Below are 27129 nucleotides of genomic sequence, written 5' to 3' on the forward strand. Positions count from 1 at the left end.
TAGTAGGCTTGGCGCTTACTGATCTCACCCTCATTTTACTGACGAACTGATGTCCAGTGAGGTTGTTTGTTTGGCTTGGACTAGGATTGCCTTTTAAGTTAGTAAAATTAGATTTAGAGTAATCATCTAATTCACATCTTATCAGTGATTAAAAAATAAGTTTTGAAATACTTTAATCCCAAACTATTTTACAAATATATGCTTAATTTTGTATATACCTGTGTATCTTTGTGGAGATCTGTGCACCTTTGTGCACCTGAGGACAGAAAAGGGCATCAGATCTGGAACTGGAGTTACAGGCAGAGATGGCCACCCAGGACAGGTGCTGGGAAGAATGCTAGTGTGTCTTAACCACGGGCTCTCTCTCCAGTCCCCCCAATTCTAAATATAAAATACTTTAGCAAAGATTTAGTGTCACTTATTCCTGCTCAGAGAATCATTCCATCTAGTATCCCGCTTGTCTATAGAAACTAGCTCAACTTTAAAATCTTCAGATGACTTCTGTGTCTTAGAACTTGTATAACCTCTGTAAATCATTTTTGTTCTGCCCATCTGTTTCCCTGGCAGTACAGTCCTGACTTGCCATGGATTTATATGCCTCATTTCAGGAAAGAGAAGAAAAATGTTTGGAACTGTTCAGCCAGACTCCAGGTCTGACTTCTTAGGACCTTCTGAAGGAAAAGAAAGAACCTCTAAATCCAATTCTCAGTCTGAAACTTCATCCTCTCCCCACTACAACATACAGGGTTAATAAAGAATTTTGCAGTATATAGCAAACCTGTTGCCACAGGAACTATAAAAGAAGCAAATTGGAGAGGGTACTGCTCTTGTTAGCTTACAGAGCTCTATGACTTTAGGCAAATAATTTAAGATCCCCTCTAGTTTTCAGAATATCTTCTATTAACCTGTTTGCATTTTCTATAATGCAAATTGCTGATGCTACTGTCTTAAGGCAGTCTTTCTGATACTGAAACCCCAGCAGGTGCTCCAAATGATACATTTTCATGAAGAGCTGTCTGCAGTAGCTATTATGAGTTACTGATAGTTGAGGAGAGTGCTAGTAGACAATTGAATTCTGTGTCCACTTGAAAAAGTTCTTCAGTTGTTACTTTTTCTGATTCTTTCTGTCCATTGTTGTCTAGTAGTGCCTTTACCAAGGAAAGTATAGAGCTGGGGGGAAGTCGATTCACTTCATTGTGAAAGTGAAATTTGAAGAATTTTTCAGATACTTAACAGTGTCTGGCTTGCTATTACATAATCAACTTTCCTGGGTTTTTATGTCTTGATATTTAACCAGTCAGGAAAATAACACAAATTATCTGTGCTAATTAAAGGTTCTTATACAATGCCCAAAGTCTTGATTGTTCTCTAGAATCACCTTTTTTTTTTTTTTACACATTTTCTGTTTTTGAAAACTTAAAAAAAAAATACTTTGAGCATATTCACCCCAGTCCTCCCAGATCCCTTTCTGCCGCCCTACCCACCCAACTTTGTGTTTCTGTTTTATTGATTAACATAGAAATCTGATATTTAGTATCTACTCATTTCATTTACCCTTTACCATTAATCCTATGTACTCTACCTTTGAAATATTTCAAATAGGTATATCTCCTTCTGATTCTTAGACTAGTATCACGTCACATTTATTTGTCTGTTACCACTACTTTTCATGTTTTTCCCCTATTTTGCCTGCAATCATAAAAATCATATTTGTTACTTTCCTATTTGTGTTCTGTTGAAAAACATAGTGACCTTCTGCTCCATATGGAATAAAGGTAAAATTTCTCAGCTTGCCTTAAGGACTATCTATTCTCTCTGTACAAATTTACTTCCTGGTACATTTATAACTGGTCTCATTAAAGTCACGTCTTTGCTCATTTTCAGCTTCATTGTTTATGCTGTTCATTCAGTGTGCTCAGGGCTTGTCTTTCAAATTCAAGTTCTCTGTGAGACCTGTGCACTGATGATTTCACTTCTACTTTGTATATTTCCAAACATTTTTATTATCATTCCTTTGGGAAAACAGCAAGTGCTGTTCGGGGCATTTATGTAACAAAGCACAGATATCCTGCTGTCCTAATAAATAGTGTAGCATCCAAAGATTATAGGATAAACACTCGGGAAGTATGTATTTGATTGAATGAATGCCTTGCATTTATTGAGACCTAGTTATTTAATCTGGTTTCCTTCCTTTGATTTCAAATCAAGTTCATCCTGGTAACAAGTTACCAGTTAAATGGATAAACTTTTAAGTTAACAGCAGGTGCAATGAATAAGGAAAAACATTTAGTAGATATTGTTGGTGTTATAAAATAGAATTGGTTGAACTTTTAATTTTTATTGCCATGAATAATTATATGGTGGTAGCTGAGTTTGTATAAATATTTGGGAATAGATACAGAGGAATAGACATAGGAAAGGATACAGCAGTTTCTCCAAACTGCTCTGTTACTGCACTACCATTAATAGCAATATCCCTTTCTACATTTCTCTTTTTGCCTGTCTTACTGGTGAAGAGAAAGTCCAGATCATCATCTGTGTCCTGGGGGAAAGGAAGGGACTCAGTGCCAGTCGTCAGCACTTCAGTTCTTCTGGTCACTGCCTTGAGAATTTTTACAAACTCACCCATTGATCAAGACATATCTTTGACTGTGTTTTAACATTTATTTATGGCACCTGTTTCTACTTGCTGTGCCATGTAGGCTGTAATGATTGGCAGCATCTTATCTTTTACATTATTGCTTTGTGAGTATTAGAAGAAGCCATACAAAATTGAAGAAAACTATATAAAATAGTATACTGGAAAAACGGCCTAATGATCTGTAATTGAGGCAAACATATAGGACGGTTTGTATTTAGAAAATGTTGTGAAGAGTGTTCAGTTTTTCTTTTGAATGTTATCAGATCTGCTCCACAGATGTGCAAATTACTCTGTAGAGCTTGAATTTCTCAAGTACATAAGTGCACTAAATTAATATTCATGTGTTGCAGGAAGTTGGTGAGCCGTCAAAAGAAGAGAAGGCCATAGCCAAGTATCTTCGATTCAACTGTCCAACAAAGTCCACCAATATGATGGGTCATCGAGTTGATTATTTTATTGGTAGGATTCCATCTCTAAAGTCTCACTACTATACGAATGCTATGAAGTTCCCTGAATTAGGATATGTAAAGTTATGAAAGAGCTTGCATGTGTGATTATTAAAGCTGGACAATGGCATGTGGCAATTGATAATCTTCGTTTTTCCTTTAGGATTGACAAGAAAAAAGATAAAGTGCTTTATAATTAGTTTTGTTGGAAATTTTAAAAAATAAGATTTGTTTTCAGTGTTTGTATGAAATGCTACCTTTTGTTCAGATAGTATGATTTCATAGAACTAGCTAGTACATTGTTCATATATATCCATTCAACCTCATAAGCTGATATCATCTATAATATAGCCCAATACCTTATAAATAGTGATTGTATTTTTTTGTGTTCTCAGTTTCACTTGCGGTTTTCTTTTCTTTTTTGTTTTGTTTTTGTTTTTTTATGTTTTTCAAGACAGGGTTTCTCTGTAGCTTTGCAGTTTGTCCTGGAACTAGCTCTTGTAGCCCACGCTGGCCTCAAACTCACAGAGATCTGCCTGCCTCTGCCTCTGCCTCCGAGTGCTGGGATTAAAGGCATGCACCACCACCACCTGTCTTGAATTTCTTTATACAGAAGGAATTCCTTCTTTGTTACAAACATTTTCCCATTAATTTATTTTGCTTTGAGTAATCTTATTTGTCAACATTGCTGTGGAGATGCTTATTAATATATTTCATGGGTTGTCCTTATAAAAAACGCTAATGGTAGTCATTAGACTTAATGTTCTATTCTGTTTTATTTTTGTTGTCAGAATGTTGTGTTTATAAAATGATTTCATTAGACATGTATACTGAATTTTAAATAACAAATTTCTTCTGTAGCTTCAAAAGCAGTGGATTGCCTCTTGGATTCAAAGTGGACAAAGGCCAAGAAAGGAGAGGAGGCTTTATTTACAACCAGGGAGTCTGTGGTTGACTACTGCAACAGGTAATGTTTCTTGATAAAGCATGACATTTAATAGTCAGCTGTTTGCATAGTGCTGAAGCCTCTCAACTCCTTTTGTTACTAACCATAATGAGCTTTATATGTGACCTGGATTTTATCGGTGGAAAAATATTTGTTCTTAGACCGACAATATTTTAAAATGTATGTAATTTGTAGTTATGTTCTTTTGCTGTTGTATATTTGTCAGGGCTTCTAAATGAAAAAAAAAATCAAGAAAAAAGCTTAAACATGTCTACATTCCACAAGTTCTGTATAGAAAATGGTCAGAGAGGGTTTTTCCTGGATCTTTTCCAGGGTTGGCTATTAACTCTGTCATCCTTAGGTTTTAGTGGCTTTATCTGGAATAAGCCAAGCTTCCTTGCTGTTTCTAGTGATTGCTACCACCATGTTCCCTTTAATAATCAAACAGCTGCACTGTCCTCGCAGGCTCTTCTGGAAGATTCAGGATAAAGTGTGCACCCCTTGGTGACACACACATTTTTCATTTAGTTACTTTTCTTTGTAAAGAAACTTGTGGTAAAGAATTTATACCTAAGAAAGCAAACCAAATTACCTTCCTCTTTCTGTTTAATATTTAAATAGTATACTTACTAATCTATATTAGCTAAATTTTGCTTTATGGTACCAAAGTTTAACATCTGAGTATCTGAGATTTTAGATTATATGTTTGCATGGGAGGTGCATACAGCACTTAATGATGGCAGTGCTTAATAACCCTTAAGTATCCACCATCCACCAGGTGTAGTGGTGCATGCTTATAATCCCCGATTGGAGAGCTGGGGGCAGAAATACAGGAATTCAAGGATGCTCTTGCCTACAAAGTGAGTTGGAGGCCAACCTGGACTACTTGAGATCCTTTATTACAAAAAAAAAAAAAAAAAGGAAAGAAAGATAATATTATTTGTAACATGAGGGCCTGCTTGTTAGGGTTTCTGTCCTGCCCAGTTCCCACAGCCGTTTAACACCCAAAAAAATCACACGGAGAGTGTATTAGTTATAAATTGATTGGCCCATTAGCTCAGGCTTCTTATTAACTCTTATATTAGCCCATTATTCTAGTATTTGTTAACTACATGGCTCGGTACCTTTTTCATTGTGGCAGGTCACATCTTCATTCTTCCCTGTCTGGGCAGGACTGAGAAGGAATGGGCTTCCTCCTTTCCAAAATTTTCCTGTTCTCATTGACCCGCCTGTACTTCCTGTCTGGTTGTCCTGCCTATACTTCCTACCAGGCTACTGGCCAATCAGCGTTTATTTAAAATATAATTGACAGAATATAGATAATTGTCCCACACCAATCTGAGAACCCTCTTTAAAAACTGTTAAAGTTAATAATTATCAAATACTTCTTAAATTTCTTAGTTACTGGATGACTGGAGATGAGTAATGAGCATTTGAGAAACAAGTTTTATTTGGGGAGTAGGACTGATCTAACAGTGAGCAGTTTGTATTCACTGTTGTACAGTGAATTATCTGAGAGAATTTCAAAATCCAAACTTCCTTCTCTGCTTCAAGTTGTATGTATGTGTACACGCATGCATGAGTGTGCATGAGTACTTTAAAAAGTTAAGAGCTGCAGGAACTGGCACATAGCAAAGTGAAAAGCCTACCTGAGGTCAGAAAACAGCAATACAGTCCAAAGCTCGAAATGGAGCCTTCAGGTCCCTTACTCTCCACCCTTGCAGCATATCTCATCCAGCAAGTTCATGATGCATTTATTGGAGCAGAAGTTAATCTGTGTCAGCTGCCAATATTACTACCAAGGATATTAAATCTGTGAGCCTAAATATTTCATCAGGAGAGCAACTAGTATTAATTCACATATTGTGGCCATTTAGGAACCTTAGTACATTGTTATATGAAAAGTTCTAAAAGATACTGAAGCTGAAGAGATAGCTTTGGGGTTACCTTGCTGCTCTTGGTCAGGAGCCCAGTTTGTTTCCCAGCACCCACGTGACAGATTATGATCCTCTGCTACTCCAGTTCCAGAGGATCTGGTACCCTTTTCTGACCTGTGAGGACACCAGTGTACACGGACAGTGCACTTACACAGTGCAGGACACTAGACATACACAGAAAAAATCTTTAAAAAAACAGATCTGGAACTTGGGAGAATGACCTAGAGACGAACTCTCTTTGAATTGCTAGTTCCTCCTATTCATGTCCAGTTGTTTGTGTTCTTTCTGCGCTAAAATAAAGGGCTGGACCTAAGATGGTATCAGCCACTTCCGATATAACCATAAAGTCCTCCTTATGACCAGTTCTCATGGGTTCCTGCTCAGCTGTAGAGTAAACCACAGTAAGACATGTCCAATTTCATTTCTAAAGCAACTAAGTAAAGTCTGAGGGGAAATGCCAGATTGAGAAATTCTGTGCTAACATTTTAAGTATATTGTCTTATTTTACATGTATGAGTGTTTCTGTTCTGTGTGTACCTGGTACCTGTGGAAATTAGAAAAGGATATCAGATTCCTCTGGGACTAGAGTTACAGATGGTTTTCATCTGACATGTGGTTGCTTAGAACTAAACCCTAATCCTCTACAAGAGTAGCAAGTACTCTAAACTGCTGTGTCATCTCTCCAATTCCTATGGCGTATTTTTTAGTATATATTTTATGCATGAAGTCTTTAATTTCAGTGAGACGTTGTATCACCAACTCACAATCTAGTATCTTAATATTTTCTTTACTCTTAAACCCATAGAGTAGCATAGTCAGTAAAATGCCAATAAACAACAATTGTACTTACCATATAATACCAATACAAAACAAGACTATGAAATTGGTATGATTCTATTGATGCAAAACCTCAAATTTAGACTGTAGCATTAGTACAAGCTTCCATCTTATAACTGAGAAGATGTAAAGGATTTTTAAATTACTTTAAATTTCCCTTATTCTGGTTATAATTCCTTCATAATAAAGAAAACTTCTTCTAGAAAAAAATAGTGATACCAGATTTGATAAATAACTAGTATTGATGGGCAGACTCTTGGGCAATAAAAACTATTACTTTAGAAAGAGTAGAAGAATCACAGTGTTCTTTTATTCTTTTTTTCACTTCTGGTAAATAGGAGTTTTAGATTTCAGGCCATAGAAATATTAAAGTACAACATAAACCTTTGCGCAGGTAAAGTGTTAAATAATTTGACCAATGTCTGGGTAATTTGAATCTGATTGGAATTCCCAGATGCTTCTTTCTAGCTGACTCCAATGCACTTTTCTAAATTAGTCTCCAGTCATACACATTTTAAAGGATATTAATTTAGTATTTTCACTTTCCAGTGGCCTGAACATAACGTGTTATGATAGAAATGATCATTATAGCTATGGGTTTCTGAAGGGATGTTTACATATTATACGCACTCTTTCTTCATTTGCTGTTAATAAAATGCTACCATTCAAAAAAAATATTCTCTTTGCTCTTATTTCTTTGCCACATTTCTTCTCTAATCTGGTCTTGGTGTGGTGCTAACTTGCCTCTTTCCCTGCTTGAGTCTCTTTTCTCTCGGGTCCCCTGGCCCACATTAACCTTTGTTATCTGTGGTTCTCTGGCTCCAAACTCACAAGAGATCCTCCTGCTTCTGCCTCCCGAGTGCTGGGATTAAAGGCCTGAGCCACCATCCCCTGATGATCTCAGTGTTTTTTAATGACTGAGTACCATTCCATTGTGTAAATGTACCACATTTTCTTTTTCCCTTCATTCATCACTGAACATCAAGATTATTTACAATTTCTGGTTGTAGAGCAGCAATAAACATGATTGAGCAAGTGTCTCTAGTAGAATGAAACCTCCTTTAGGTTTATGTCCAAGAGTGCTGTAGCTGAATCTTGAGGTAGATTGATTCCCATCTTCCTGAAGAATGTCCACACTGATTTATTTCCTTAGTGGCTGTGCAAGTCTGCACTCGTACCAACAGTGAAACTGTGTTCCCTTGCTCCACACCCTTGCCAGCATGAACTGTCAATTGTGTCATTAATCTTGGCCATTATGTTTGGTGTAAGATGAAATTTCCAAGTAGTTTTGATTTGCATTTCCCTAATGACTAATGGTGTTGAACTTCTTCTTAAGTGCTTCTTAGCCATTTGGGTTTCTTGTTTTGAGAAATCTGTGTAGATCTGTATCCCATTTTTTAACTGGGTTATTTGTTTTCTTGATGTTTAGTTTCTTGAGTTCTTCATATATTTGGTTATTAGCCCTCTGTGGGATGTATTGTTGCTAAAAAATCTTTTCTTCATTCTGAAGCTTGCTGCTTTGTCCAGATGACATTATCTTTTGCTGTGCAGAAGCTTCTCAGTTTCATGAGGTCCCATTATTAATTGTTGATTTTAATGCCAGTGCTATGTCTCCTGAGCTAGCAAGTTCTAGGCTAATCCCACTTTATCTGATTCATTGTATCTGGCCTTATGTTGAAGTCTTTGATCCATTTGGACTTGATTTTTATATAGGGTGATAAGTATGGGTCTGTTTGGGTCCTTGTACGTGCTACCGTCCAATTTGACCAGAACCATATATTCAAGATGCTTTCCTTTTTCCAGTGTGTATTTCTGACTTATATATCAAAAGTTAGGTGTCCGTAGATATATGGATTTATGTCTGGGTCTTCAATTTGAGTTTATTAACAGACATGTCTGTTTCTATGCCAATGGCAAGCTGTTTTTATTCCTATAGTTTACAGTACAATCTGAGGTCAGGGATGATGAGACCTCCAGAAGTTCTATACTAGTCAGGATTGTTTTGCCTATCCTGGTTTTTTGTGTTTCCGTATGAAGCTGAAAATTTTCTATTTAATATCTGTGAAGAATTGTGTTAGAGTTTTGATGGGGATTGCATTGAATCTGTAGATTGCTTTGGTAGGATGGCCATTTTTACTATTTAATCCTACTGATCCATGAGCATGGGTGAACTTTCTATCTTCTGATATCTTTTTTAGCATCTTAAATTTTTTTATTATATAAGTCTTTCATTTCTTTGGTTCGAGTTACCCCAAGATACTTTGTATTATTTATGACTATTGTGAAAGGTGTTGTTTCCCCAACCTCTTCGTCAGTGCATTTGTTATTTGTCTATAAGAGGGCTGCTGATTCTTATGAGTTAATTTTATACCCACTACTTTGCTAAATGTGCTTATCAGCAGTAGGAGTTCCCTGGTGGACTTTTTAGGATCACTTATTTATACTGTTAATCATCTGCAAATAAGGATCCTTTGACTTTTTCCTTTCCTGTTTTCATTCCACTTGGTCGCCTTCGGTGGTTTTATTTCTTTAGCTGAAACTTCAAGTACTATATCGAGTAAGTGTTGAGAGAGTGCACAGCCTTGTCTTGGTCCTGGTTTTAGTGGAATTGCTCTTAGTTTCTCTCCATTTGAGCTAATGTTGGCTGAGGGCTTCCTGGGAAGTGCCTTTATTAGGCTATGATTCCATGCTTGGCTTTGCTGTGTGTGGGCAGCCATGCTAGACAAGCAGCAGAAGCAGCAGCCCTGCTAGGTCTGTGCCCTTCTGCAACTTCTTATTAAGGAATTTTGTTGTTGTGTTGTTGTTAAATGTCTGAGAAAGGTTTTTCCACAGAGTAAATAGAAAACTGAAGACACAAACTAATGATGTAGAGACAATTCTAAATTGCTGTAATATTACTTTATAGTTAATCACATTGCTATTTTGAGCAGAAGTTTTAATATGTGGACATCTATAATCTAATAAAATTTGGGTTTTCCCATTAAAATTATATATTTCCAATTAAATATTGAGTGGTAATATAAGCAAAATTAGAGTATATCTTCTATACTAACTTTTCAAAACATTCTGAAATAAAAGAACATTCTTATTCTTATTCAAGTAACTCACTAGCCTACTGCTTTTGAATTTCCCTTTGTATTTACAAGTAGTGATCATTAAAGTTTTGTTTTAAATTTTTGTTTATTTATACATTACCAAGCAGATATAAATAACATTTATGGGGGGACAGTTGGAGCAGTTTCACAATTGCATTTAAATATCTGCTTCTGAACAAGAATAGGCCAAATGAGGAAATCTTGACATTTGCTGTGTAGGATGCCCATGAACTAGAATTAATTGGGTAGCACAAGGTAACCCAATCAAGCAAGAAAGAGTATAGGTGCCCCAGAAGTCACAACCTAATGACCAGAACCAACTAGTCACCTGGACAGAAAGGGCAACTGTAGTAAACAAGGGATATTGAGCATGCTGGGTTGTACACCAGGGAGGCATAAGTGGCAGGGTAAATGGTCACCAGTAGGGATGGAGAGGACTAGTGACACAGCTTCTAGATTGGGCTGTGGCCATTGTAGACCATATTTCCAAGGCAGGAATGAAGAATACTATCAGGAACTATGAAATCAGAGCATGAGCTTTAGAAAGATGGTGTATAACTAACAATGAGAAGAACCAGATGGTTTCTTGGGTAGGATAATAATGGTAGGAAGAAAAATAAAAACAAAAAGATTGGCTTAGTATGGGATCAGCTAAGCTTCTGAAATGGTTAGATAATTGAATGAGATCTAATTTTTCGTGGTTTAAGTCTAAGGAAAAAGCAAACTTATAAATAATCCAGTAAATTAGTAGATAAGTGCTATGGATAAGATAACAGGAAATGAAAGGTATAACATGAATTCTAATTGGTCTTTTTTTTTTAATTTTTTTAAAGATTTTTTTTTTTTATTGAGAAAAAAAAATTTCCGCCTCCTCCCAGCCTCCCACTCCTCCCACCCTCCCTCTAATTGGTCTTAATGATGAAAACTTGGACTCACCTATCAGGGGAAAAGCTGAAAAATCTTTAAGCAGAGAGGCCAGCCGCTAGAGTTACCTCTACCAGTGCTCAGATAGAAGGGGCTCTCCGTCCTGTCTGGGAATCCTCTAACTGTGAGCTCAGACTGAATCCTCAGACTGCATCTGAGCTCCTGTCTCCTGCATTATATTCATGTCTCAGCCCAGCCATTATCACTCCTATCTCTACCTCCCTAGTGCTGGAATTCAAGGATCACCTTCGTGTGAGCTCTGTTTCTCTTCAGACAGATTCAATCTCACGTAGACAAGGCTGGCCTTGAACTCACAGAAATCCATCTGTCTCTGTCTCCTGAGTGCTGAGGTTAAAGGTGTGTGCCACCACTCCCTGGCCTCTGTGTGGCTAACTAGTGGCTTAGCTCTGTATTCTGATATTCAGGCAAGCTTTATTTGTTAGATTAAAAACAAAATATCACTGCAGAAAGGGGATAAAATGGGCATATGTATTTTAAGTCAGTTAGGTTGTAATTCAGGGAAACCTTGAAAGGAGTCCAGGTGAAAACAGAGCTCATGCCTTTTGGAGGAAGGATATTCTACATGGTGGGAATAATCTTTGAAATGGCTGGCCTGGGAATGCCGTGTTTGCCTCACACACTGCACAGTGTTTAGATTCTTTGTAGTAGGAGAAGGAACGGGCTGCATCCTGCTGCCCGACTGGCTACACTCAGGCCAGTAGGCTGCTTGTCGTCCCAGCCACCCGGCTAGCTTATGCCTGAAATAATTACACAGAAACTATATTTATTTAAACACTGCCTGGCCCATTAGCTCTTGCCTCTTATTGACTAACCCATTTTTATTAATCTGTGTGTTATCATGAGGTCGTGGCTTGAGTCTAACCAATGTCCGTCTTGGTCAGGAGAAGCATGGCGTTTACCATACTGCGTTTTTCCTCCCAGCATTCTGTTCTGTCTATTTCGCCCACCTAAGTACTGCCCTATCAAAAGGCCAAGGCAGTTTCTTTATTCAATCAATGAAATCAACACATAGAAAGAAGAACCTCCTACACCATTTTCCCTTTTTCTGTTTAAACAACACGGAAGGCTTTAACATCGTAAAATTACATATAACAAAACAATTATCAAGCAAGAATTATAGTTACAATATTTATATCTATTTTATCTTTTATCATAATTAAGGAAAACTATAACTATATTCTTTAACTCCATCAAAGACTCCAGAAGGATATAATATTACCTAAGTAAACAGGAAGTATATTGTAAGCAGCTTCCAAAACTCTAGAAATGACAGAGACATCTCGCTGCCTGGACAGTCACACAAAGTTTTTGTTGTACTGTTGGGGCATCAATCTTCAGCCTACAGGCCTATAGTATCCAGCAGACTTTTTCATGAAGCAGAAATTTTAAAGACAGTTTAGTCACTTTTTGTGTGTGTTCTGTAGAATGTCTCATAGACTCTTTCATGAATCAGGAACCCCAAAGGATCATCTCACCTTTAGGCAAGTTCAGCAGTCCTCTCTACGGGATTTTCATGTCCAGTTTATGTAATAGTCCAGGCAAGAGCAGTTTCTTGCCCAAATATGGCTAACCAACTCCATAAGGAGCCTCTTTGATGCCCATCTTCCTCTTGAAGTAGCTGGTGCTGCCAGGAGCAAACGTGTCTCATTGTCATGAAAAACCCTAAGTTATTAAAACATTTTAAATGCCATACATTTTAAATGCCATTTCCTGTAGTCTTTGAAAGATATGAAGAATGCCTATCTAATTGAAATATATCTCTATATATCTAGAAAATCTAACCAATATGACAACAAGCTTGCCTATTATCGATAATTATCCATTAACAACCTATATTTCCTAATTATATATTACATTTTTTAAATGAACTACCCAATCACAATACCTTAATCAAGATCAGAAATACATATACATATAACAAAATTGACCTTAAATTTATATCACTAAAGCAAAATCCATACCAATGCAAATTATCCATATGTATATCATATCCCCCTTTAAATGGAAAAGAACATTTATAAACAATATTTGGGAATATGTTAGGCGCCATTCTGTAACATGATGGCCGGCTTGTTGGAGTTTCTGTCCCGCCTGGTACCCCACATCCGGCAAGCCCCCCCAAAAATATCACAGATGTCTCCATAAGATTATTAACTGATTAGCCCATTAGCTCAGGCTTTTTATTAGCTCTTGTAACTTATATTAACCCATTATCCTTATCTATGTTAGCCACATGGCTCGGTACCTTTCTCAGCGGGGTAGGTCACATGTTGCTTCTTCCGTGGTCTGGGAAGGACTGTGAGGAATGGGCTTCCATCTTCCCAGAATTTTCCTGTTCTCATTACCCTGCCTCTACTTCCTGTCTCATTGACCTGCCTATACTTCCTGCCTGGCCAATCAGCGTTTATTTAAAACATGACTGACAAAACATAGACAATTCTCCCTCACCACTAGATTCTTGGTGTGAGAATCCTTGTCACCGTGCAGGAATGTCATCTTAGTATATGTAATTAAGATACTTTATCACAGCAGTAGATTTAATGATGAAGAACATGTCGAGAAACAGCCCTCCATAAGACAGCTGGGAAGATATGAGTAGTACGAAGCAGTCGTGAACACAGATTCCCATGTTGACATTTCTTCAATAAACTATTTTCCCTTTGACTATTTTGTTAGAGACGTAACATTGAGAATGAGTCTTAATTAATGTCACTGAGACTGTCATAGAGACTATGCGGGTAAGTCTCAAAGCAGTAACGTCCCTTATGTTAGCTCAAGTGGCAGTTTTGATAGCTTTTCAGAGTCTGATTGGCTTTTTTCCTTTGTGGAATTCCTCATACTCTTTTATATGCTTGCTCTACTTCACTGTATTTTTTCCGTAATCTTACTGATGATAATTTTTTTATGAGTTGTCAGTTCATATCTTCCTTTGCTCATTTTATTTGGGTCTTGATATTTTTGCTTTTTTAAAAAGTTTGTGTCTTTGTAATTCATGGGAATTGTAATACTAGAACTGTCACTTTTCCCACAGGCTTTTAAAGAAACAGTTTTTTCATCGGGCCCTGAAAGTAATGAAAATGAAGTATGATAAAGACATAAAAAAAGAAAAAGATAAAGGAAAATCTGAAAGTGGGAAAGAAGAAGATAAAAAGAGCAAGAAAGAAAATATAAAAGAAGAAAAGACAAAAAAGGAAAAAGAAAAAAAGAAAGATGGTGAAAAGGAAGAGTCTAAAAAGGTAAGTTTCCTGAAGTTAAATTAAAACTTTAAAAATCATTGTGGAGGCTGGAGGGATGGCACAGAGGCCGTTCTTCAGAGGACCCACAGTCAGTTTCCAACACCCACGTGGAGGGTCATAACCTCTGTTAACTCCAGTTCCGGGGATGTCTTCTGGCTCTCTTAAAAGCTCTGCGTGCACATGTTGTAGACAAAATGCAGGGAAAACATCCATACACAAATTTAAAAAGTAAAAATCATTTGTACATGTGATCGTTAATTGGCCTATGATCATAAAGCTTTTACGGCCACATGAGGTAACTGTAGGGCTGTCTGTAAATACTGATCTTAAGGATTTTTATTAGTGTTGAAATCGTCAGATTTCTCTCTTCATTAATGTTACAGTGTTTGCTGTCTGAAGCATTTATTTTATTCACCTGTCTGTTCATAGGAGGAAACTCCAGGAACTCCAAAAAAGAAGGAAACTAAGAAAAAATTCAAACTTGAGCCACATGATGATCAAATTTTTCTGGATGGAAATGAGGTGAGATTAGAATATTGGATTTGAGTATGATAGAATGCCAGTTTTTCATAGAAAATCTTAGAAATATATTTGATGCCATCACTATGAAAAGAAATAATTTAGAAAAATCTAATACTAAATTTAAGTACATGAAAGTAACTTCCAAAAAATTCACTTTTCTGATCTAGTTTTATAAGAAGTTAGAATCAGATTTGACTCGCTATGAGTGATGTGAAACCTGAAATTACGATTGCGTAGTATAGAACAGATGCTGGTCTCTTTCTCATTAATGGAGTCTAGGGGTGAGCAGCACAGGCATGAAGCTCCATGTTGGGCCTGAGATCCTCCTTTCTTTTTCCCTGTGTTAGAATCTTCTGGCCAAGGTGCTTCATGATCCATGATGACCATTAACCTTAAAACTACATCCACAGAGAAAAGAAATGAGAGGCACCTTTGTTCCTTTTCAGCAAACCATCTTACGGACGCACACTTGGATTTACTGATTACCTGAAATAAAGTCTTAAAAATGCACTTTTTATACTGAGAGTTTAATTTGCCCAGTCAAAATGCAGAGTTTCTATTATCATAGAACCATCAGAATGGTTCATGGGAATCACCTACTGTTTCTGGCTCTTCAACAGTGTTTAATCAGACACAGCCCCTGAGAGGTCTGAAATTTTCAACATTGCTAATGCTTTTTTTCAAGGGCATAGTTCCATTCTATGTTTTGTAGTGAGATTTATGTGGTGATAGCCTTGCATGAAGGCTGTTATGGTAGTCACTTGACTACTACAAAAATACAAAAATAGTCTTAGCAGCTAAACTGATGTGAATTTCAAGACATATTCTTTCTTAATTCACTGATACCGATTATCAAATATGTAAAAAGCAGTGGCTCCTAGGGCTCTCTGTTTGAAATTCTGCAATGGGAAGAGCTTAGATATCCTGAGTTAAGTGTTGAGTACATCAGCATGTGCCAGATGCTTCACAGATGCTGGAAATGGTGTAGTAAAATACAGTGCAATTCTCTGTAAAGAATTTTAGAGTCCGCTAAAGACATAGGCACCTACACATCTTTCTGTATTCTGTATAATGTAGTAAGCATTGCTGGTTACCAGTTAGGTAGGAGACGGTAGACACCTGATGTAAGTCTTCAGAACCCACTGGCCGATTGCCCATTGTATCAGGAAGGAATTATAGGTCTGTCCGGGAGGAAGCAGACTGAACAAAAGGTGAATGCTTGTCATCTTGAAAAGGTTAGTGTTTACACACATACCTACACACTCAAGAAACACCATGTCTCTGGACTTTTAAAATTGGAAAATGTTAAATATTTAATGTTAATGTTAAAATATAGCGGTTTAGGGTTTTATTTAATGGTGAGTAGCAAAACTAATGTTTGTGAATCTAATTCCCAGGGAATATGTAAACAGTATAATAAAGGTTGGTTTGAAATCTCGAGTTTTGGAAATATAAATAGATCAGAATAAAAACAATAAAAAGTTTGTTCAAAATAGAACTCGGAAATGAAAGAATGCTGTACTTTACAGAAACTGAGAGCTCAAACTAAGAGCCTTTTAATGATTGAGTATAGTTCTGATCTGAAAGGAAAAAGTTCTTCGGGTGTTAGGAGGTTGGGGTGCCTTCAAGGAGCTACAGTGTGGAGTAAACTTGACTACAATATGACTGTAGAACTTTTAAGCACTGAGGTTTCTTGATTCTTCTAGGTTTATGTGTGGATCTATGACCCAGTTCACATTAAAACATTTGTCATGGGATTAATTCTTGGTAAGTAGGCGGATATAAGTAGCTTTTCAGTGTAATCTAGAGTTTAGAGGGCAAAGTGAAGCACCCCAAAGGTAAATATTTCTAAATTTAATACAAAGTAAGAACTGTTTAAGAAGATACTTTACATAAAATCAGAATATAAGTAATAAACTAAAATTGTTTGCAACAACTAAAACAAAATATGTTTAAGAGATTAACATGGTAGAGCAGCCCTGGGTTAACTAGAGACAGATGTAGCCACACATAGGAGGAAACACAGGGCCAGTCTTTGTGAATAAGACTTAATTTTAACAGTGAAGTAGCAAGGACTAAGGTTACAAAAGGTATCAGTGAAAGTGCGAGGGGAGGGGAGGGAGGACACACACTTCCAACAATCGATGGCATATATATCAGGCAGTTTGACAATACTTTTCAAATTGTAGGTGTAAATACCTTGACCCTGTACGTCTTGCAGGAATTTATCCTGTATTCACCCATTTTGTGCCCACAGTTTAGCACAGTGTGTGCCCTTGTTTACTATTTTAATCCACATACTTCAGTCTAGCAAATAACGTTCAAATTTTAAATGTCTGTATCTTTTGGCCTACCAGTTACATTGAAAGGAATTCACTGTTGTGCTTTTCAGTGTTGTTGGATTTTGGTTTTGTTGCAGTGCCTGGCATCAAACCCAGGGCTTTCTATACATGCTAGGCCAACACTTCACCGCTGAGCTACATTCCCCAGCCTAGAATTCATTGTTATGTAATCCCAGTCATGCAGTATACATGTGCAAATATATTTGCAGTATTGTCTCTTACCATGTAAAACTGAAAGTAGTTCAAGTTTCTCGGTAGAAGAATGAAATAATGGCCCTGTAATAGAGTTTCATGAAGCTTTTAAAGATTGAAAACAGAAAACCACCAAAGAGAGAATTACCTAAGTTCATTTTTTTAGAAAAGGTTATTTGTAACTAATTTTTATTGTACATAAGCAGTCTCTGGAAATAGAAAATAAGCTTGGTAGTGTTTACCGCTGGAAGGTGGAACAAAAACTGAATGATTTAATCTTTACTATATATAGCCTTTAACTCAGTTTTTATATGGGTGTTAAACTTGTACATGTATTTTTTATAGTTTAGGGGCAAGATTGGGTTGGAAAAAAATAATTAAATAGCAAAAACAGATACTTAACAGATAGTTAAAATATGATTGGTCAATAGAATGCTATAGGATCCCATTTAGAGGAATTTCCTGTAAGAACTGAAACTTAATTAAACTCTAAAAGATAGTCCTGTTGATTGCTTGCAATGTGCAATCACTTTGTCATTAATTCCCTCTGATGTCTCATTCTAAGAGGAACAGATATATTTTTTAAATATTTATTTATTATGTATACAATATTCTGTCTGCGTGTATGCCTACAGGCCAGAAGAGGGCACCAGACCTCCTTACAGATGGTTGTGAGCCACCATGTGGTTGCTGGGAATTGAACTCAGGACCTTTGGAAGAGCAGGCAATGCTCTTAACCCCTGAGCCATCTCTCCAGCCCCATAAGAACAGATACTTGCCAAATACAAGGTAAAATAGCTTTGAGAGGATTACCTACTTACACACGATAGAGCAAGAATTGGAATTCTCTTCTTAATGGTCAAGACCTAATAACCAGGCTACTCATTTCTTAACAGTTTTCCCATTTCAAAAAATAAATAAATAAAACTAGAGGTTCTTGTATATAGTGTCCCTAACCACTCTGCCCACCCCACCCCCCTCCTTTTTTTGATATTCTGTGAATCTGATTCCCCTGGGAAGGAATCTTAAGAATTTTGAGAGTCAGGTATTGTTTTGTTGTTGTGGGGTTTTTGTTTTGTTTTTCAAGAAAGGGTCTCTCTACATTGCCTTGGCTGTTATGGAACTCGCTGTGTAGGCCAGGCTGACCTCGAATTCACAGAGATCTGCCTGCATCTGCCTCCTGAGGACTGAGATTAAAGGTTTGCACCACCACCCCACCGTCTAGCTGTTTTTTTTTAAGCTTCCTTACTCTTAATATTTAAAAAAGCTTCAAAGTGACAATAGTTTTAATTTATTTGCAGTAATTTTTATAATCAATGTAATGTACTTTGGTCCATTTTAACATAGTTTAAGAACAATATAAAGTGAAATTGCTGATAATTCATTTTTATGCAAATGGTACTTTTTTGCTTCAAGTATTCTTCAGTTTTCCCCCCAAGAAAAGAATGTGTTCATTGTTAATTGTAACCAAGCCATTAAGATATTTGTTCTAAAACTTTTAACTTTTTTGTATGTAACTTTGTCATTTCTTATTCCAGTTATTGCAGTAATAGCAGCCACCCTCTTCCCTCTCTGGCCAGCAGAAATGAGAGTAGGTGTCTATTACCTCAGTGTGGGTGCAGGCTGTTTTGTGGCCAGCATTCTTCTCCTTGCTATTGGTAAGTGTTTAATAATGCTGATTTGGTTATAGGTAGGTGTTGAGCTCTTAGACTTTAACCTGGAGTGGAGCTCCAATGAAGTTTAATAGCAAATAGCAAAATTAATACAGATTAAGTCCAGAAGTGTGACCCTCCTTTCTAGGTCAGATCTCAGAGCTCAAACGTGATTACATTGACTCTGATCTGGGATCTGCTTTATCTTTTCAAAATTTAATCTTCTATTAATACTGCATTTGATTAATGAACATAATTCTGTAAAGTATAAAGTACAACTCATATATATTTATGTATGTGTGTGTATGGATTTAGGGAATGATTAAATCAAGTTAAAATATCCATTGCCCCATTTAGCTATCATTTTTATGCTGAGACATTTGAAATTTACTCTTAGTTATTTTGAAATATATATTACTATAGTTTAATCTGCATGTAGTTATGTCTTAAATTAGCTATAATGAAGATTTATTTTTGCAGTGATTGAATTATTAGTAGATATTTGAGGTAAGGTAAATGGAGTTTGTATTAAATATTTAAGTTCAATTCATGTATTCAGTTAATTGGTTCTGAACAATTTGTTTGCCACTTTAGGGGCAATTACAGCTTTTCACATAGGTACCAAAATTAATTCTAGACAAATTAAGGAACTAAGTTACTAAAAACCAAATAGGAAATAAAAGTGAATGTTTTTTTAAATTCAAAATTATTGAGATCTTTCATGCCTTTTTTAAAAGACAGGATCTCATTATGTAGCCCTGGCTGGCCTAAACTCACTATATAGATCAGGCCAGCCTCAAACTCACAGAAATTTACCTGTCTCTGCCTTTCCAAGTGCTAGAATTAAAAGTATGTGCCACCTCTCCCAGCCAAGAGTAGTATTCTTTTATAGAAAAATAAATCACCCACAGTATTGATGTAGTTCCTGTTGTTGAAAGCTACAACACTAAACTGGATGCATATTTCTGATAGATAGTTCATTTTCATTTCTGTGAAGCATCATTACTATAGCCCTAAACAGCTTTTTCTGTTCACTCTTTCCCCTGGTCACCAGGGTACCCACATGAACCCAGGTTTTCCTCTACTAATTTTTGTCTACCATGGTGACAGGACCCTCCCCCAACACACACATTTCATCTGTGCTCCCTGACTAAATGAGTCCCTTCCCACCTAACTCATTTTTTTTTCCTTCTTCTAGCGTAGTCATCTTGAGAAAAATCACTTGCTGCTTCTGCAGAAAGCACAGCACAATTGTAGGCCACGAAATAATAACTAATCATATTAAACAGGTAACTAGTGTCAGTGTGATGCCTATATCAAGGAGAAAAGCCACAAACTTTGAACTCAAATTTAAATACAATAAATCAGTCTTACTATTTGACCTAACTGTCAAACCAGTGAAATTTACAGAAATTCCTTGTAGTTTTTCAGCAAAGGGTTAGCTCTACTGACTAGATTTATTCTAGTTGCTATATTTTAATTAAGCCATAGTCACTATAATTTATGTTAGATTGTTTTGACCTTTAAAATGTTTCTTGAATTTGGAAAATATTTTTCCAAGTTCCTGTATGTATAAATGTGTAGTTTGGATCAGATAGGCTTGCAAGTTAAAGTTAGAAACAAACCGTTATACATGTAATTACAAATGTTAATACAAGGTCTTGTATCTTGAGGCCAAGCTATCATCAAAATTGCTCTATGGCAGAGAGTGACCTTGAATGTGTTACTCTGTTTCTACGTCCCAGGTGCTGCCACTATGGGCACGCATCACCATGCCTGGTTTTATGTGGTACTGGGAAATAAACCCAGGGGCTCTTCCTGCTTGCTAGGCAAACATTCCATCAACTGAGCTAATTCCACCCTCTGAATTTGAAATAGTTTTAATCTATGGCCCACTTAACAAATCCAGTGGTATAGATTTTGTTTGTTCAAAAGTCTTTTGGTGTTTTTTAGTTTGCCTGGTTAAATCACCACTTAAGTAAGACTGTGACATTTTTCTAAAATGTAGAGCTTTTACTACAAGAAATGGTAGAATGGTATATGTTTTACTTTTTTTGTGGTTCATTCTTTTATCTATTGCCATATAAAACTGGAATGTTAGAATTCTTCTGTGTGTAGTTTACATGTCATAAGAAGTTCAGTTTTATTTATAACCTTTCTATAATGCTTTTTCTTCGATTTGATAAAACATTTTACCTGTCCTGTAACTCTGTGAATGAACTAAAAAATCGCAGTTGCATTTGAAGGAAAGAATGTGTTGCCTCTTTAAAAGTTGCACGTTATTTTTCCCCCACTTTGGTTTTTCGAGACTGTTTCTCAGTGGAGCTGTGGAGCCTGTCCTAGCACTCGCTCTGTAGACCCGGCCGGTCTCAAGTTCACAGAGATCTGCCTGCCCCTGCCTCCCAAGCAGGACTAAAGGCATGCATCACTGTCATTACAGCTTCAAATATACTTACCTTCTTTGTGTCATAAGTAATTCTGATCTGCAGTATTATTTGATATATTTTTATTCTCATGAAAATAAAAATACTACTTTATAAGAAAAATTATTTATAAATACTGCCTTATAAATTAAGGCATATATAAAAACCATTGTCCTTTGATTTTTCCAAAGCACAATAATGAAAAAACATGGATCAACTATTTTGTAAGCTTTCTTTGAAATAGTTATTTTTAATTTGAAAGAGAATGGAACAATACAAAACTGTTTACCCTAGTACATTTGTATAATCTTTGTGACCTTTTAAAAAAAGAAAGAAGCCAGGTATGGTGGCACACAGCTTTCGTCCTCACACTCAAGACAAGAGGCAGGCCTGAGTTTGAGGCCAGCTTGATCTACAGAGCAAGTTCCGGAACAGCCAGGCCACAGAGAGAAAGCCTGTTTGGGGTAATAAAAGAAAAAAATCACTAATCTGTACATCATTGGTAAATAATAGAAAACCATTTGAAATATTGAAGTGTCTAATGATAATACACCTGATAATCTCAGCCAAGCATGATTAAAACACACTGTGATCCCAGCTGCATGGAAGGCTGAGGCAGGAGGTCAGGGCCATCTTGGATTACATAGCAAATCACAGGCTCTGGACAATTTAAAAGGGTTGAAGATAAAGTTGTGGGGTTTTTTGGGGTTTTTTGTTTGTTTGTTTTTGTTTTTTGTGTTTTTTGTTTTGTTTTGTTTTTTTGGATTTTCGAGGCAGGTTTTCTCCATAGCTTTTTGGTTCCTATCCTGGAACTATCTCTTGTAGACCAGGCTGGCCTCGAACTCACAGAGATCCGCCTGCCTCTGCCTCCCGAGTGCTAGGATAAAAGGCATGCGCCATCATCACCCAACGAAGATAAAGTTTTATGTTGCTTTGCCGATAAAACTTTTTAAACTGCCCTGGATTCAAGCCCAAGTACCAACCAAAATAACAAAAAAAAAAAAAAAAAAGAGTTTGTTCATACAGCGTGCGTTTGAGCAGTCTTGCTGTGTTTCTTTGGTTGTTTCTTGTAGATTTGAGATAGAGTCATGATGTATATCCCAGACCTGGCCTCCAAATGCTAGGATTCCATGCCTGCACCCTATTCCTAGCTTATATTTTAGGTATATAGAATTTTTCTTAATATTGAGGGAGGTGGTGCTTAAACATAATTGGCCTAATTAATAAAACAAGAATTCAGTGATAGAAATTTTCTAATGCCTAAATTCTTCTTCCAAGGCTAAGCTATCTTGTAGAGGAATTAGCACATGCTTTAGCTTCACAACATATGTAAAGGCCCACTGACTTCTTCACACATATTTTAAAATCATAAATAATAATATTTCTGTATATGGACTTGCTCAGCATTATATTTGCTTTTCTAACATATTGTATGTTGAATGTAGTCAAATTTTTTAATCAAGATAAATACATAAGCACTAGGAAGGAAGGCATTTTCCTTTTTACCAGTTGGTTTTTGACAGATTATTCTTGACTCTTACTCTTTCTTTGCACTCACTATGATCTCATGAATGCTTCAACTTCAACTGACTACTGTGTTTCCTGAAGTAGATCACAAAATGCATAAATCCTAAGTGTGTGTCCATGAAACAGCATTCATATTTGAAAAAAAAATAGATTTTTTTAAGTGTGTCATTACAACATTTGTTCCCTAAGTTGAGAGCATAATATAATATTCTCATCTGCTAAGCTAGTCAGATTTTAAATTTTCATCTATATGGTGCATAAATGTGCAAATAAAGCTAATTATTGTCCCTGTTTCTTATTCACAAATTTTTACTGTCGTTGATTTGGTGCTTAATTTATTCAGGAGAAACTTTTCTCCCCACAGCTCGCTGTATTCTGTTCCTCATCATTTGGCTGATAACTGGAGGAAGGCACCACTTTTGGTTCTTGCCAAACCTGACTGCTGATGTGGGCTTCATTGACTCCTTCAGGCCTCTGTACACACATGAATACAAAGGACCAAAAGCAGACTTAAAGAAAGAGGAGAGATCGGAAACCAAAAAGCAACAGAAGTCCGACAGTGAGGAAAAGTCAGACAGTGAGAAAAAGGAAGATGAAGACGGGAAAGTAGCATCAGGGAATCATGGAACAGAAGGTTTGGGCGGAGAGCGGCACTCAGACACGGACAGTGACAGGAGGGAAGATGATCGGTCCCAGCACAGTAGTGGGAACGGGAATGATTTTGAGATGATCACGAAAGAGGAACTGGAACAGCAGACAGATGGAGATTGTGATGAAGAAGATGATGACAAAGATGGAGAAATGCACAAATCTGCACATGAAAAATTATAATTCGATGAATTTGGGGACTGAATAAGTGCAGCAAGTTGGGTTTTCTATGTTGGGTGATCATAATGTACACATGGCATTTGTAGCATTCTTTAAATCCATTTTCTGAAATGTATTTGACATTCAGTTAGAGTCAGCCTTTTGTTTTGTAGAGCATTGGTACTATTGGCACAGTCTAAAGCCATTACTAATTTTATCCATCTGATAATTTTACAGTAAGTAGGCCTCATTTTGATAGTTATCAAAGAAATATTGTCCACAGTGACATTTAGATTAAGGGCATTTTTGATAGTTGTATGGCTTTTTACTGTTAGACTAATGGAAATCACTAAAGAAACTGCAGCATTTCAAATTATGCATAATATATAGCCATTTTGCAGTTTCTTTACAATGAAATGCATAAACTCATTGTTCTTGGTAGCTATGCTTTTGTTTTTCTTCATAAATTATACCAGGAAATTCCTTTTTAAGATTTTGAGTTATCAGGGATCAAGAACATTTTGTGGAAACAAACCAGCTAGTAACAGTGCAGCAATACTTTTAATTTTGCTACAAATTCTCCTTTTCCAACTTAGGAAATCCAAACTGAATTGTGCATTCAATCCAGAGAAAGGTGGTCATCTCCAACACAGTGAAGAGCACTGATTAGAAGACAAGGGCTCTTCCTTCCTCCCATCTCTTTGTCATAAAATGTATTCTGTACATAACTTACAAATAAAACATTTTATTTTAATTGTTACTTATTATTTAGACATTTCTCAACACTTAAATTTGTAAAACAACAACCATGTAAGGTCTGTTTTTAGAGTTTCAGTAACCCACAGGACATCCGATCTTTCCACAGCAGCTTCAGTCATGTGCCAACATTCCATGTGTTTAGTGCGAGTAAAAATGATCCTTATTTTAAATAAGAACAGACTTAAAGTAGCTGTTTGTACGCCTTAATGTTCATTTTGATTCATTTTAAATCTTTACATTTAGAAATGGGGACTGTGTTATCAGACCAGGAGGCACTGCTGGGAAAGACAATTTGCTGTTCTAAAATACCAATTAAAAATAAAGGATATAAAAGAAAACATAGAAAACCATTGGACTCTAATTGCTTCAAACTAGTTCTGCCATTTTATTTTATTTTTTTACACACTTTAGTTACAGACCTTTTAAAACATTTGTTTACTTACAAGCATTCATTCCTTGGAGCTACAATCTTACACACTGATAGTGAGCACTAAATACTTTCCTTCAATCACGGTGACTGTTATAGTTAGTAAGTGGTGGAATATGTGAGGTCTTCATCTTTCTTTAGGCTGTTTTCCCCCTGAGTGTTTTGACTAAAGATGACCTTTAATTGTGAGAAAGTGCACTCTGTATATTGGAATCTTAGGAACTGATTGGCTTGATCATTTCCTCTGTCTTCCCTGTGTGGATGGAATTGTGACTGTAGTCCTTCAAGAGGTTCCTCAAAGCACTGTGCAGTGGTTGCAGTGCCTGGGTATTTTTCATCTATGTTTGCAGAGCCCTTCTGCTTCACTTCTACAATAAAGAAAAGGGTAGCTACAACTTATGGGCATACTAGTTTCAGTAGATTGGTACCTGTTGGGGGCTATGAAAATGGAGCTAGAATGTTTTATAACAATAAAGCTGCTTTGTTAACCTCTACTCCTATGGTACCCAGGCACTCAATATTTATGTGCGAGTTCTTGATAACATTTGTCTTGTGTCTAGTCTAAATTATAGTGAGGAATGCTATAGCGTAGAGTCCACCCATTGATGTTTGTGAGTTTCTACAGGGTTTATAAACATTTGATGACCTTTGGGGGATAGTCTTATTGTAGTTAAATATGAGCTAGAAACTTCAGCTTATTGTATGCCTCAAGGTTGAACAGTTTAAACAAGTATAAAAATCAAAATGCTTCCTCTGTTGTAGCCTTCAGAAGTCTTGGTTGGCTAACTAAATATAAATATCCTTGTGTCCAAGCATGGAGAATTGTTTACAATAGCCAATGGAGTGGTGGTTTTAAACAGTGATTTCATATGCTGCTGTAAGTAGAAGCACAAAGCTTTTGAGTAATGTGGGATGTATTGTGGAGTGTGTACACTGGCCTAAGCAGGATGGACCAGCAAGGGCCTGCGTCCAGATGGAAGAATGGTGCATATGTGAATGTTCTCAGAATTAAGGTATTATTATCTAGGGTGCTTTACCTTTCCCTCCTATTGAATTCTTTAATTTTTAAATTATAAGGCCTTCTAGAGAATGTTAAATATCTCAATGACTACTACTCAGAAAGTAATAAATTTTAATATATTACATTGAAATATGCAGTAGTGGTGGATTTTGGTGTTTTCTCCCTCTTTCTGGTTTTTTATTGCTTTTGGCTAGAAAAATGTCATTTATAAGTTTTCTTTTTTAAGACTTTGAGGAATTAGAAAACCATGTGTACAGTTGTTTTTCATGGTTATATTTTATGAAGTCTGGAATTCAGGATTAGCAAATCCTGACCCCCATGGGTAAGGGAAGTATGGGGTTTCTACAGGTTTCTGTTAATACTGTTTCATCAACAGGAAACTTGTTTTATCTGTCTCTGTTTAGAAGACATGTTAATATATGTTAGTCACTCCTTAACATTGAACTCCTGACCAATAGAACATTAATTTCTGCCCGAACATATTTTCTCCATAACTCACATCATTGTATTTTTGCCCTTCAGGAACATGAGATGGCATTTTAACACTACCTTTGGTGATCATTTTAAAATCACCAACAAAAAGCACAGAAGTAAAAAACAAACATTAAATAGCAAAAAAAAAAAAAAAGGTGCAAGATCTAGAAAAAGGCAGCCCTGTCCCGTTGCCTCTTCCCTCTGAAATAGGATTTATTGATGAATCATACTCCCAACACTGAGTAATGTTTTAAATATTTACTCTGCCTGGAAGTAGTTTCTAATTATATCATCAGTAAATTGCCTGTCTATTTCAGCAGTGTTTCAGGTCTATTCACTGATTCAGTAATACTGAGCTTTCACATGTCAGAATCTGCTAAGGCACACCCATGAATGAAAGCCCAGTTCTGCCACCATGGAGCTCCACGCAGTGGGATGAGTGCTGGGTGTCTCTTACCTGCCCAGCTCCTCTTTGGTTCTGCCCACTGAGGGAGACCTGAATGGAGAGGAGCAGTCGACTCTTGTTTCTTCTGATAAGTCCATCACTGAGGGAAGCCAGGGTAGGAGCCAGTGGAGACCTCACAGAGGAATACTGCTTAATGGATCTCCCTGTGACTTGCTCAGTCTGCTTGCTTGATGTATTGTTGTTTGTTTGGTTTGTTGTTGTTTTTTTCTGGGGGATTATTGTTTTATTGTTTTTGGTTTTTGAGACAGGGTTTCTCTGTGTAATCGCCCTGGCTATCCTGGAACTTGCTTTGTAGATGAGGCTGGCCTCGAACTCACAGAGATCCACCTGCCTCTGCCTCCTGAGTACTGGGATTAAAGGTGTGCGCCACCACCACCTGGCTTCGGTCTGCTTTTTTTTAAATTATGTTTTGAGACTATAATTACATCATTTCC

At 36.7% G+C, this 27129-nt stretch overlaps 1 protein-coding gene across 1 annotated transcript in view; it reads left to right on the forward strand.

Moving 5' to 3' along the window:
- The window catches only part of Sec62 (SEC62 homolog, preprotein translocation factor), a 29117-nt gene extending 3236 nt beyond the window's left edge, over positions 1–25881 (forward strand). Inside the window, exons 2-8 of the mRNA XM_005371672.3 lie at positions 2992–3100; positions 3949–4054; positions 13879–14083; positions 14513–14605; positions 16312–16372; positions 18678–18797; positions 23106–25881. Of these exons, the coding sequence (XP_005371729.1) occupies positions 2992–3100; positions 3949–4054; positions 13879–14083; positions 14513–14605; positions 16312–16372; positions 18678–18797; positions 23106–23572 (1161 nt within the window). The 3' untranslated portion in view covers positions 23573–25881. The remainder of the gene's footprint in view (positions 1–2991; positions 3101–3948; positions 4055–13878; positions 14084–14512; positions 14606–16311; positions 16373–18677; positions 18798–23105) is intronic.
- The last annotated feature ends 1248 nt before the right edge of the window (positions 25882–27129 follow it).

This window comes from Microtus ochrogaster, unplaced genomic scaffold (assembly GCF_000317375.1).
Source record: "Microtus ochrogaster isolate Prairie Vole_2 unplaced genomic scaffold, MicOch1.0 UNK120, whole genome shotgun sequence".
NCBI classification, from domain to species: Eukaryota; Metazoa; Chordata; class Mammalia; order Rodentia; family Cricetidae; genus Microtus; species Microtus ochrogaster.